We start from the raw sequence: 14,325 nt of genomic DNA on the forward strand, positions 1-14,325 counted from the left end.
CAAAATAATTCAAATTCCAATAAATAAATACAAATCAAAATGTCAGACTCCTGCGGTGGGTTGGCACCCTGCCCAGGATTGGTTCCTGCCTTGTGCCCTGTGTTGGCTGGGATTGGCTCCAGCAGACCCCGTGACCCTGTAGTTAGGATTCAGCGGGTTGGAAAATGGATGGATGGATGTCAGACTCGTATAAAAATAAAGAACTAAAAATGAAATAGAAAAAATGGTGGCACTCTTGGAAAATTAAAATTTGGAGGCCCAAATGAACAAAAAAGTAAAAAACAAAAAGAAACAAATACATAAATAAAGATAAAAGAAAATGGCACAACCCACGGGCCAAAAAAATCAAAACAAAATAAAATAAAATGCAGAAAATGGCAGCAGTCTAAACGGGAAAAAATAAAAAGCTTCAACAAAAGCAAAGCCGCGGTGTCGACCGCAAACCAAAATGGTGGTCCAGTAACACAGCGACAAAGGCAGGCCGGTGGTCTCAAAGCAGCAGTCGCCCACAAAGCGAACGTCAAATCAGAAAGTTTCTCAACGGCTCCACGCGTCCCGAGAGCGGCGCCCATTCGTCGGGTTCTACTCGCCGTTTCCAGTCATGTGACCTGCGCGGGTGACAGTATCACACGTGGCGGTGCCTCACAGGCCACACAAACACGTGGGTTTCCCTCCCCCTCGCCATCCCAACGTGTTTCGTTTTGCTTTGATGCCCGCCTGGTGGTTTTTATTTTGCTCGACGATCGCCGGACATTCACTTTTGACCTCCTCGAGCCGCCGTCTGTGTCCTTTTGACCTGCTCCTGTCTCAGCTATCACCTGGGCACATCTGTGACGTCCCCACAGCGCGCTGCACCATCGGTGCTTCACCTTCTAATTCTGTTTGCAGCTTTGCAAAACACTCCATGATGGGCTTCATTGTGAAAGGCGCTATATAAGGCCTGAGAGGCAACCAAGACCTCCTGCCACTTTGGAAGGTTAAGCTGGCATCAACAAACAGGTGGCATCTCTGGGAGTGACCCCCGCACCCCCACCCACCGACAAGCACAGCCGGGAAAACCAAAAAGTGAAAAAGCCCCCCAATTTATTAAGCACAGCAGCCAAGTGGCCAGAGTCACCAGGAGTGACCAGTAAGGCTACTGGCGGGCCGACTTGTGCAGAAGTCTTCACCACTTTTGGCCAAGGTGGCAGTTTAGAGTGGGCCGGCGTAATTAGAGTGGGAATGACCAGCCAGTATGAGGGTCCACAGTCAGCGTGAAGAGGACCAGTCCATATTTAAGAGAACGGTCAGTGGGCAGCCTGTGACTGGCCAGACGGTGACACAAATGACATTTTAATAACAGAACCAGTAAAGAACAGTGAAGGCGCTATAAAGGAACACTTTGCATTGATAAGTTGATCAGCCAACTGGGAAGGACCCAGCAGGACAGGCTCAGGTTTGCACCTGTGTCCAGGTCACCAATGTAACCAAATCTACACCACAGACTTCTATCTGCGTTGGCTATGATGCCAACCTGGCATACTCAGACACAAGGACATCACAGAGGCACTAAATGGGTGGTGCAACACACCAGAAAAGGCACCACTGGCTGCTGGTGAATGGCACTGCCACTGACCACTGGCACCCAAGATGACCTGCCCAGCTCATGCCAAAGTGCAAGGTGGCAGGCCCCCTAGGAAGCCTGGAGTGAGTGGTTAGGCACAGAGTGGGTGTCCAAGGCACGGAGGTCAGAAGGCACCACAGTCACTTGTGAGAGAACGTCAATCCTGTTTACCAGAGATGAGAGGCAGTCACTGCCATGGATGGGCAAAGGGCTCCAAAGCGAGACCCAGTGGGCAGAGGGGTGGCTCTGGCTGCTCACTGCAGATGTCTTTGTGCCCCACGTGTGCCCGTGTTCCGCTGCCGCACTTTGACCTCTTCATCCTGAAAGAGGAACAACAGACAGACAGACAGCATGAGAGGTAATGGACGGCGTGTTGTGCCCGTGCAGCTGGGACAGAGGGCATTACTTGTGGACTCACCGTGTCGAACATCTCCTCCTCAGTCACACTGGACGCGTTGAAGTCCCCCAGTGCCGCGTCAGGACCCTCTTCGTCATAGTCGGTCTGATAATCGGACTCATCTAAAGGGTTAAACAAACAACGTGAATGGACATCCAGTCAGTGGTCAGCAGGCTTCAGGACGGGTCACCGCTCTCACTATCCAGCGGGCATCTGAAGGACCCCCAAACTCACCATCCACCACCGTCAACTTCGCAGGTTCAATCCGGGACACGATCTCTGCCAGGTCGGTGAAAGAGGCGTTGGGACAGGTGACCACCTGAGGAAGACACAGCAGACACCGAGAGTGTCAGAGGGCACTGCTGAGCCCTCCCATGCCAGCTCAGTGGTGCCCTCCGACACTCTCGGTGGCTCATATCAGACCTTTCAAATGAACTTTGGAAACAATCAAATCTGAGGCTGTATTCTTTGTTTAAATGCCAACTGACTGCCACCTAACTCTGATGTTTCTTTATTGCCGCCATTTCCTATCCATCGGCCGCCTTTGCGCATTTCTTTTGTGACGTGTGACGATGACCCTGACGTCTGTGCTCTCTGCCAACATTTACGACTTCTGGACCACCCTTTGTGGCACGGACTGTTTAGGCTGTTATGTCGTGTGCCAGGCTGGTCGCTTCACTTCAAGAGAGGCTCACCGACTCAACAACTTAATTCAAAAGGGCAGAACACCGGCATGGGACCCCCTGTGGACCCCCGCGGTCATAGCAGAGTAGAAAACGAAGACAAAACTGACAGCCATCATGAACAACTCTGTGACAGAACACCACTGAGGACTTGGAGTCGATCAATAATTCAGCAGAAGTGTGCCAACTGGGGGTCCTGTATAGCGCCTTACTGTTTCACGTTTTCCTGAGCTCCCCTAAAAGCTACATTGTAATAAAAGGGGCCATTTGGCTTGACTTGTCACTACACCCTTGGGACAAGTTCAGTCCTATCTATTACATGGCGCCTGTCCATCGCGTTTTACATGCCCTTCCTGTGTGGTCACTTCAGTGCTGCAGTGTAGTGGTCTGTAGTGAGGGGCTGTTGCCTGCCTGCCCGCCCACCAGTTACTTCTGTGGTGTCACGTAATCGTTCAGTGAGTTCAGGATGCATTGCAAGTGAGACAGAGAGTGACAAGAGTGACCACAAGTGACAGTGAGGAAGAGCAGGCCAGAGGGGGGTCCCGCCTGGCACTGCCCAACTGAGCGATTCTTCAATAAAGGCCAAGTGTAAAGTTTCCCTTCTGTGTTGCTGTCACGGCTTTGAGATGCCACGGTAAGCGGAACAACTTTTCCCACAATGCATTTCCCAGCACTAAGCCCTCATTGGCGAGACCTAAGATGGCTCCCTGACCGCCACTGTGGCCGTGATGACCTCCCAGGGAGCCTTTAGGACTCACGGCACTGGGGAGCGGACTATGGATGGTGAGTCGGGGGGGGGGGGGGGGGGGCTAGGAGGGTGGACCCCAACAATGTGAGAAACAACAGGTGATGACAGAGCAGATGGTTGGGGGGGGGGGGGACTCACATCGGACGACTTGGTCCTGTGGAATTCCTCCTGATGCCTGTCCTTCAGCATCTTCTCAATGACACCACTGCGAATCCACAGCTCAAAGAGGGTCTTGCCGTGCTGGTAGCCCACCTCCTGCAGAGACACATTAGCGGTTGTCACTGTGAGCCACACAGCCCCCCCCCCCCCCCCCATCCCTTGGCCCGCACTCACGGAGATCTCATCGAACTTGCCAAACTCCAGGGTGCCGTAGCGGTTGATGGGCGGCCGGATGTACTCGCAGTACTCGCTGTTCTTCACCATCTCCATCTGTCGGACGCAGCAGACGTAGGCCAGCCGAGTTTGGATCTCCGCCATGTTCAAGACCTGCAAGGTTCAAACCAGCGTGGTTACATTGACTCCACTAAACTGAAAAGGCACAGCAGGTCACGAGAGCCTGACACCGCAGAGACAATCCTGGAGTCCCAAAGGTGGCACAGAGGCACAGTGGGAAGGTGCAAATTGGTCCTTGTGTGTCACACCACCGTGACCTTGGGGGTGCAGAAAAGAAAAAAAAAAACACACAAACGAGGAGCCAGCTGGGACCCCATGACAGTCGAGCCAGTGGGTACCTTGATCCTTTCTGCCAGAGGATTCCAGCGCTTCCACAGCAGCCACCAGCCGGACAGGGTGTCTCCGTAATTCGTCAGGTCCGTCTCGTCTTGGCTGCCCACATCGATGGCGATGACAACTTTGGCCCCCATTGAACGTGCCACATCCGCTGAAAAAAATGGAATTTGAGAACTGGGGACACCAAACAAACATGACGAGACATGACAGAGGTGTCAGGCACCTGGCACGACGTGTGCCCATGCTGACACCCACCAAGACTCCTGTGATGTAATAGCCGGTGGGAACTCTTAAGGGGACCCCCAGTGAACGACAAAGGGACACGGCCAGCAGTGCGTCTTGGTCACGCTTTCACGTTTTGTAAATGTCGGTGGTCTCCTCCCGTTCCCTTGTTGTTCCCCTTTATGCGTACTGTGATCTTGGCACAGTAGCTTTATGGTGGTCCTTCTCCCTGTTGGTGTAACCTACAGGGGTCTCAGTTCTCAGCTGAGCCCCTTGTGCTGTTCGGCTGCCTCTCGACTCTTCTTTGGTGTTTGTGTTTTGCTCCCCTTGGCTTTGCATTTTGTTTTTTTGTGTTTGCCTTTGTTTCCTTGTGTTATTTTTGAGATCTTTACAATAAAGTTCCTTGTTTTGGACTTCTTTGGCCCAGGGTCTGTACAGCGTCCTCTCCATTTCGGATGTGCCCCGTGTTTCCTGGCCAGGGCCTACATTTGAGGCCTACTCTTCACTCTGAAGCCTTTATCAAGTTTGGAGGCCCAAATACCCCCATAGAATCTGACAAGCTGGACCCCAAAAACCTCAGAACCTCATAAGAGTTTGCACCTCCCGGATGCAGCAGGAGAAGAAAGTAGTGAGTGACAGCTGGCCATGCCCACCCTGGCTCAACATGCCATACCGGGTGGCCGGTACTGAGCTTTAGTGACAGTGTTCATCCATTGTCACACGGTCTACGTTGTTAGGATTTCCAGCCACCAAGGACAACAGCAGAGGTGCAGAAAGTCAGAGCGTCTCGTATCTCAGGCCTGGGCCTGACCCCCAACTCCAAAGGCAGGCTTTAGGCCTGCACAAGCCTAAATAAAATGAGAAATTAAAGAGAAATTCCAACGTGGACTCAAGAGGAGAGTGAAGCTGTAAACCTCTGGTCTGTGGACGTCAACAGAGAAAAGCTTCTTTTTGATGAATGATATTTATTACAGCGTGTCACGCACGTGTGCATGGGAGACCACTAGAAGGCTCAAAAGACGGTAACTCCTCGCCAAACCAGGGGATGGCAGAGTGCATTCATCTTTGCTGTTTTCCATTGGCAGATCGATCACGGGAAATTCCCCATTGGGTCCGATGACGTCACTTCCGGTCCCTACCTGATGACATCATTTCCTGTCTGCCAAATATACATACAGTGCATCCGGAAAGTATTCCCAGCGCTTCATCACTTTGTCCACATTTTGTTGTGTCACAGCCTTATTCCAAAATGGATTCAATTCATTTTTTTCCTCAGAATTCTACACACAACACCCCATAATGACAACGTGAAAAAAGTTTATTTGAGGTTTTTGCAAATTTATTAAAAATAAAAAAATTGAGAAAGCACATGTCCATAAGTATTCACAGCCTTTGCCATGAAGCTCCAAATTGAGCTCAGGTCCATCCTGTTTCCCCTGATCATCCTTGAGATGTTTCTGCAGCTTCATTGGAGTCCACCTGTGGTAAATTCAGTTGACTGGACCTGATGTGGAAAGGCACACACCTGTCTATAGAAGGTCCCACAGTTGACAGTTCATGTCAGAGCACAAACCAAGCATGAAGTCAAAGGAATTTTCTGTAGACCTCTGAGACAGGATTGTCTCGAGGCACAAATCTGGGGAAGGTTACAGAAAAATTTCTGCTGCTTTGAAGGTCCCAATGAGCACAGTGGCCTCCATCATCCGTAAGTGGAAGAAGTTCAAAACCACCAGGACTCTTCCTAGAGCTGGCCGGCCATCTAAACTGAGCGATCGGGGGAGAAGGGCCTTAGTCAGGGAGGTGACCAAGAACCCGATGGTCACTCTGTCAGAGCTCCAGAGGTCCTCTGTGGAGAGAGGAGAACCTTCCAGAAGGACAACCATCCCTGCAGCAATCCACCAATCAGGCCTGTATGGTAGAGTGGCCAGACGGAAGCCACTCCTTAGTAAAAGGCACATGGCAGCCCACCTGGAGTTTGCCAAAAGGCACCTGAAGGACTCTCAGACCATGAGAAAGAAAATTCTCTGGTCTGATGAGACAAAGATTGAACTCTTTGGTGTGAATGCCAGGCATCACGTTTGGAGGAAACCAGGCACCGCTCATCACCAGGCCAACACCATCCCTACAGTGAAGCATGGTGGTGGCAGCATCATGCTGTGGGGACTGAGAGACTAGTCAGGATAAAGGGAAAGATGACTGCAGCAATGTACAGAGACATCCTGGATGAAAACCTGCTCCAGAGCGCTCTTGACCTCAGACTGGGGCGACGGTTCATCTTTCAGCAGGACAACGACCCTAAGCACACAGCCAAGATATCAAAGGAGTGGCTTCAGGACAACTCTGTGAATGTCCTTGAGTGGCCCAGCCAGAGCCCAGACTTGAATCCGATTGAACATCTCTGGAGAGATCTTAAAATGGCTGTGCACCGACGCTTCCCATCCAACCTGATGGAGCTTGAGAGGTGCTGCAAAGAGGAATGGGCCAAACTGGCCAAGGATAGGTGTGCCAAGCTTGTGGCATCATATTCAACAAGACTTGAGGCTGGAATTGCTGCCAAAGGTGCATCGACAAAGTATTGAGCAAAGGCTGTGAATACTTATCTACATGGGATTTCTCAGTTTGTTTATTTTGAATAAATTTGCAAAAATCTCAAGTAAACTTTTTTCACGTTGTCATTATGGGGTGTTGTGTGTAGAATTCTGAGGAAAAAAATGAATTGAATCCATTTTGGAATAAGGCTGTAACATAACAAAATGTGGACAAAGTGATGAAGCGCTGGGAATACTTTCTGGATGCACTGTAAGTGCCATGTTTGCTCTTGTTTGTTCTCTTGTTATGGACTTTGCTCTTATCAATTTCAAGAATACGGGCGGCTGCCCCCAAACCTCTTTCCATCCCTCCATTATCCAACCCGCCATATCCTAACTACAGGGTCACGGGGGTCTGCTGGAGCCAATCCCAGCCAACACAGGGTGCAAGGCAGGAAACAAACCCGGGCAGGGTGCCAGCCCACCGCAGGCTATGAAAAACAATTTGAGGTAAAATGGCAACCCGATTCAAACAACGCCGGCCTGCTACCAAAAAGCGGAGCCATAAACCGAGCAAACATTTCAGAAAAAACAAAAAAGACTTGAAGACTTCAGGGCTCTAAAAATCGGCAGCTCGAGACTCACTGAACTGAACTTTGTGAAAAACGAGTCCCGGCCTCCCAGGGGTCTTTCCTGGAATTGTGCTACTCGACTGTACAACCTACCAGAAGTGCAATATTTGTATTTGTTAGATGTATTTACGCTGCGTATTTGGTTGGCGAGTCTCTTAAATTGTTTTTAGCCGTAACCACCGTTCTGGAGAAGCACAGCAATCTCATCGTTGGTTTTTATTTGCTGATCAAATTTTTATTAACAAAGTATAAACTTGCAACAGCTCATAGAAAGGTCCATTATAATATCACTATATTATATAAGTAGTGATAAGTAGTTATATAATCACTATATATCAATAATCAATATATTGCCAAAAGTATTGGGACGACCCCCAAAACATCACTGAATTCAGGTGTGCCAATCACCTCCATGGCCACAGGTGTGTAACATCAAACACCTTGGCAAGCAGACCGGAATGGGCAACTCTCTGGGGCTCAGGGGATTCAAGTCTGGCACCGTCATAGCATGCCACCTGTGCCATTCGTGAAATGTCCTCACTATTAAATATTCCATGGTCAGCTGTCAGTGGTCTTAAAACAAAGTGGAAGCAAATGGGAACAACAGCAACTCAGCCATGTCAAATCACAGAGAGGGGGGGACAGCGCGTGCTGAGGTGGGCAGACGTCGCCATTCTGCAGAGTCCACAGCTACAGACCCCCAAAAGCTCAAGAATAGTGCAGTGCAGAGAGCATCATGGGATGAATGGGGTCTCCATGGCCAAGCCTGACATCACCAAGTGCAATGCAGAGTGTCAGATGCAGTGATGTAAAGCCCACCATAACGCCACTGGACTCGAGAGCAGCACAGACGTCTCCTCTGGAGTGACGAATCACACAATCTGATGGACCAGTCTGGGTTTGGTGGGACTTGCCTGACTGCACTGTGCCAAGTGTAGAGTTTGGTGGAGGGGGGATTATGGAGTGGGGTTGGGCTCGGCCCCCTTAGTTCCAGTGAAAGGAACTCTTAACGCTTCAGCATACAAAGTCATTTTGGACAATTTCAAGTTTGGCGATGGCCGCCAGTGCATAAAGCAAGGTCTGTAAAGAAATGGAAGAGCGAGTTTAGGGGGGGCTACACAGACCGTGACCTCAACCCGACAGACCACCTTTGGGATGAATTGGAGAGGCGTCCCAATACTTTTGGCAATATGGCGTAATGTACCAATAAAACACCCCCCCAGCCCTGACCTTATATGAACAAAGATAACCTGGGAGTGTAAGAGACAATAAAAAAAAGGATAAATAAATAAATAATTAAAACACCTGGCAGTTTCATTCTTTTTAAATTGAATGGCAATAAAAGGACCCACCCGTTTGTCTATTATATAGCGCCTTTCACATCTGTCTGTCTATTATATAGCGCCTTTCACATCTGTCTATTATATAGCACCTTTCACATCTGCCTATCTATTATATAGCGCCTTTCACATCTGCCTATTATATAGCGCTTTTCACATCTGTCTATTATATAGCACCTTTCACATCTGCCTATCTATTATATAGCGCCGTTCACATCTGCCTATTATATAGCACCTTTCACATCTGTCTGTCTATTATATAGCGCCTTTCACATCTGTCTATTATATAGCACCTTTCACATCTGTCTATTATATAGCACCTTTCACATCTGCCTAGTATATAGCACCTTTCACATCTGCCTATCTATTATATAGCGCCTTTCATTATCTGTCCATTGATTGCTCTGAAATCCAGCACACTGCCATTCTCATTCAGAATATACAGGCTGGGGGTGGTCCTTTAGTAGTGACATCGGGGGTCTCCCCTCCTGAGGCTCCATCTACTCAAGGCTGGCACATACCGTGGATTCAGAAAGCACTGAGACCCCTCCACTTTACTGTGTTGCAGATTTCATGTTAAATGGATACGTTTGCCACTTTTGCCCACCAGCCTACACTCAGTAACCCGTCATTTCAAAGTGACGGCAGGTTTTCAGAAAGGTCGTATTACAACTCGACAACTCAAGTCTCTCCTTCCTAGCAGTTTTCAGACCCTCTGCTGTGCCACTCAGGTGCCTCCTTCCTGTGTACTTTGATTCTCCTTGAGACGCGTCGAGAACGTAACTGGAGTCCACCTGAAGTGACTGGACATTGGTTAAAAAGGACCTGCGTATAGGTCTCACAATTCAGACAAAAACCGAGCCGTAAAGTCTGAGGAACTCACTGTAGACCTCTGGCTTCGATCAGGACAAGAGGACAAAGCCATCACGGAGGTCTCGAGTGTTCCCAGGAGCACAGTGACCTCACGTCTGGAACCACCAGGACTCTTTCTAAAGTTGGTCATTCAAGCCAATCTGAGTACCCATGAAAGATGGGTCTTGGCCAGGAAGGGACAAACAATGCAATGGTCACAGGTGGGAGATCCTGTCGCAAAGACGACCATCTCAGCAGCACCCCCTCAGTCAGGCGTTTAGAGTAGAGTGGCGGGATGGGAGCCCCTTTTGAGTAATAGGCGCTTAAAGGAGTCTGCGAGTCCGGGCTGACGAGACAAAGATGGCATTCACTGGGCAGAACTGCAAGCACGATGACTGGTGAAGATAACACACTGCTCATCGCCTGCCTCACACCATCCCTACGGTGAAGCCGCCATGCTATGGGGACAGGGAGACCGGTCAGAACTGAAGGAAGGATGAAGGCTGACAAAAACTGGGTGAGGTCTTCAAAGAAAACCTGCTGCTCCCGAGTGCACAGCACACCTCAGACAATGCTGGGGTGGCTCTATGACAAGTCTCTGACTGTCTCCGCGTGGTCCAGCCAAAGATGGCCGTTTACAGGTGCTGATGGAGCTTGAGAAGATCTGCCCGAGAAATGGGCATGAAGTGCCCAAAATCCAGGAGTTCAACGCTTGTAGAGAATGACCAAGGAGACTCTGAGTCTGGAGGTGCTGCCAAAGGGTCTTCTCCTAATCACTGAATTAAGAGTCTGAAGGCTGCCAGGAAGGAGAGATTTCAGTTTTGGATTCTGAAAACGAATGTTCACGTTATCATGACGGGCTACTGAGTGTAAGCTGATGGGCTAGAGTGGCCAATAAAGCCCCTTTAAAATGAAACCTACATCACAAGAAAGTGAAGGGGTCTGCATACTTCCTGAATTCACTGTAAATAATTAACTAAATAATTTAAAGCATTCACTGTAATAACAAAAATCATAAAAAGACCCAAAACGACAATAAAAATTCAAAACAGAATAAATAACTTAGAGAGAACACAATAAAGCCAACCACAAAGCCATCAAATGAACGTTCAGCAAACTTGGGGACAGGCAGCAGTCACAAGCACTCATGACACGGCCTGCGCAGCAAGTGACACCAACCACAAGGACAGCATGCAGCACTGCAGTAGCCCCCGTCAGTTAACAGGCCAAATGCGCCACACTGGGGGGTCAGTAACAGGCTTCAGTGACAGACGACGACCCCCCCCCCCCCCCTTGACTCGGCCAACATGGGGGTTTGGTCTGCACCCCAATCCTTCTCTTGCACGGGCCGGGCAACGACAGACTCTAAACCAAGGACAGCATGCAGTGCCACTCTAATCCCACCCACCATCAGTTAACAGGCCCACTATGCCAATTTAGGGGGTCACAGTGCCCTGTACCGTGATAATAATGAAGCAATAAACCAATACCAGTGTCAGACGTTTCGTGATTCTGCCTTGGCTTAGCCAACATGAGAAGCTAGCAGCCCACCCTGCACCTCACTCTCTACCCTGCATGTCCTGAGCAGTGAGTGCTCCGGTCCCAAGAACAGCTTGCCACACCTCCGAAATCGCCACAGGCCCAGCACGCCAACTTGGGGGGCTCTGTTCTCTGCTTCTGTCACAATAACAAATCTATAAACCTGGCGGACGACTGCAATTCTGCCCTTGCTTAACCAATATGGGAGTTCAGTCTGCACCTCATAACCCGTCTACCATGGCCTGAGCAGTGCCAAGGGCAGCATGTGGCACCTCTGTAACCCACTAACCCCCCAGCCAGTCGCATCACATTTTGACTTACCAGTCAGCGGACTAAGCATTTACAGTCACGAGGTCTGGACTCACGAATACCTACCTAACGCTAGGACTCCGATCGAGCTTTCAGGGGCCGACACGTACCTGGCAGGTTGTTGATGTAACCTCCATCCATCAACAAGTGGCCGTCCTTCGGGTCACACAGAGGCGGGAGGTAGCCCGACAGGGACATACTAGCACGGACATAGCGCCACAGGGAACCTGCAAACAGACACCAGTCCACGTTACGTTAATAAAAACCGGGTACACAAAACGACGGAGCCACCGCCGTCCAAACACTCACCATCTGTGTGGACCCTCATGGTGGAGGCTGTGATATCCGTGGTGATGTTGAAATACGGAATCCACAAATCCTAAAGACGAAAGAAGACACCCACCATAACTGTTACGGGACAGCCAGGGTCTCATTGCGGCCTTTTTGTTTTTTTAATATATTTCTATAAATGTTATGCTTGGCTGTTTTTTCTTTTCTTCCTTTCTGTTCTATGCTGTGCTTTTTGTAGTTGGATTATCCTTCTGTATTTGATGCTAATCCTCGTAGTTACTGCATTTTTGATGGGTCTTGGGTCTGGGGGTGGGGGCAGCAGCACTGGCCCCGCCCCCACCCAGCTTTGGACTTCCTGTTGTTGTTCGTCTCCTTCTTTCTTGGACTCACTTCTGTACCCGCTAGGGTCTGATTTTCTGTTTTTGAACTTTTTGCTGTGTTTAAGTGTAAGGCCTTCTGTGGAAAAGGCAGGCGTGATTTTAAATGGAGATCAGGGAGGAAACGTGAGCCACAAAACAAGCTCAGGCTAAAATCCAGGAGTCGGTCCAGTCGTTCATTGTAGCCAAGCCACTAAATAAACACTTAATGAAAAACCACAAAGTCTGATAATTAACACAAGCATTCCAGAACTTTGGAGTTTTCTATTAAGTCAGCGCCCCCTCTTATTAGCAACATTTATAGAAGCCACAGACCAAAAAATATTCTACCTCAAACGTTTCGCTAAGCATTAATTACCGTTTATCTATCTAAAAAATAAGGACTTATTATAATGTGCATCATACAGACCAATCTCACTTCTGACTAACGATGTTAAGATATTCTCCAAAGTCCTAGACAGAAGGATTGAGAAAGTGCTGCCTTCAGTAATATCACAAGAACAAACCAGATTTACTAAAGGCAATTTAATGTAATATATTCAGCCATAAAGTTCAACACTCTTATCTTATTATCGTTGGATGCAGAAAAAGCATTTGATACGACTGATAGGAATTACCTGTTCACCACTTTGCATAAATTTGGGTTTGGCCTTAACATTTGTGAGTGGATCAAACTGCTGTATACCAGTCCAGAATCATATACTAGATTTCAAAATCCTCCTTTTAACATATAAAGCTTTAAATGGCCGAGGTCCGGCTTACTTGTCTGAACTTATCATGACTTACAAACCTGAGCGCACATTAAGACCTCAAGATGCCGGTCTGCTTAGGATTCCAAGGATTAATAAAATAACAATGGGAGGACGAGCTTTTAGTTACAGGACCCCCCTAAACTGTGGAGTGGTCTGCCTGCTAATATTAGAGATGCCCCCTTCGGTCTCAGCTTTTAAATCCCGTCTGAAGACTCACTGCTTCAGTTTAGCACACCCTGACTAGAGCTGCTGATTAACTGTACAGACTGCATCCTGTCAGTAATTAACACTAAAACATCAGTAACATGATAGTTAGAATTTGTTACTAACCCTCACCTATTCTGTTTCTCTTCTCGGTACTCAAATGTGCCACTTGCTGCCACGGCCCACCTGCCTGCCTAAGGTAAAGTCATCCCTGATGGAGGATCGCAGGAATTGTGGGAAAGAGGGGTCCTTTCTTTGAATTAGCGCTATTTCAGCTGTGGAATGGCCAAATGGGGAGGCAGCTTGATGGCCGATGTCTCCAGGACTCTAAACAAATCCAAATCATATTATGGGATATCATCTACTGTTATATTCTGCTCCGTACTTGTAAAATTTTTATTTTTATACTGTATTGAGGATTTGTTCTGTTCTGTGTATTGTGTGGTATTGTATTGTATTGACCCCCTTCTTTTTGACACCCACTGCACGCCCAACCTACCTGGAAAGGGGTCTCTCTTTGAACTGCCTTTCCAGAGGTTTCTTCCATTTTTTCCCCTACAAGGGTGTTTTTTGGGAGTTTTTCCTTGTCTTCTTAGAGAGTCAAGGCTGGGGGCTGTCAAGAGGCAGGGTCTGTTAAAGCCCATTGTGGCACTTCTTGTGTGATTTTGGGCTATACAAAAATAAATTGTATTGTATTGTATTTCAGTTTGTATTAACAACATTCAAACTAGAACAGGGTACCAGACAAGGATGCCCCCTGTCACCACTGCTATTTGCAATAGCCATTGAGCCACTCGCTCTTTACTTTTGAAATGCTTATGCGATAAAGGAGATTATCAGGGAAGGACTTGAACAGAAAATGCAGATGATATGGCACTGAATATATCAGACCACAAAACACTGAGCCTGCAGTCCTAACAGCACTAACAGAATTTCAAAAGATTTCTGGTCTCAGAATCAATTTGAATAAAAGTGTGCTCTTCCCAGTGAACTCTCTTGTCGCAAAACATTAGATTGGACAGTTTAAATACCGAGGGGTCAGCATCGCAAGTAAACATAAAGCTCTTCTTCAACAAAATCTTTGCTGTTTGTATGGAAAAACTTAAGCAAGACTTGCAT

At 48.3% G+C, this 14,325-nt stretch overlaps 1 protein-coding gene across 2 annotated transcripts in view; it reads right to left on the reverse strand.

Annotated features, from left to right (window-relative positions):
* Positions 1-1,311: 1,311 nt before the first annotated feature.
* pnpla7b (patatin-like phospholipase domain containing 7b) overlaps positions 1,312-14,325 on the reverse strand; it is a 57,402-nt gene continuing 44,388 nt past the window's right edge. Inside the window, exons 28-35 of one of the 2 annotated variants that reach the window (XM_028808758.2) lie at positions 11,892-11,961; positions 11,693-11,809; positions 4,163-4,311; positions 3,765-3,917; positions 3,570-3,686; positions 2,235-2,319; positions 2,022-2,122; positions 1,312-1,923 (exon numbers count right to left, since the gene is read on the reverse strand). In XM_028808758.2, the coding sequence (XP_028664591.2) occupies positions 1,858-1,923; positions 2,022-2,122; positions 2,235-2,319; positions 3,570-3,686; positions 3,765-3,917; positions 4,163-4,311; positions 11,693-11,809; positions 11,892-11,961 (858 nt within the window). In that variant the 3' untranslated portion in view covers positions 1,312-1,857. Of the gene's footprint in view, positions 1,924-2,021; positions 2,123-2,234; positions 2,320-3,569; positions 3,687-3,764; positions 3,918-4,162; positions 4,312-11,692; positions 11,810-11,891; positions 11,962-14,325 lie in introns of those variants that run through there. The other variant, XR_007935900.1, reaches the window with a different exon arrangement.

The sequence above is a fragment of the Erpetoichthys calabaricus genome, chromosome 9, assembly GCF_900747795.2.
Source record: "Erpetoichthys calabaricus chromosome 9, fErpCal1.3, whole genome shotgun sequence".
NCBI classification, from domain to species: domain Eukaryota; kingdom Metazoa; phylum Chordata; class Cladistia; order Polypteriformes; family Polypteridae; genus Erpetoichthys; species Erpetoichthys calabaricus.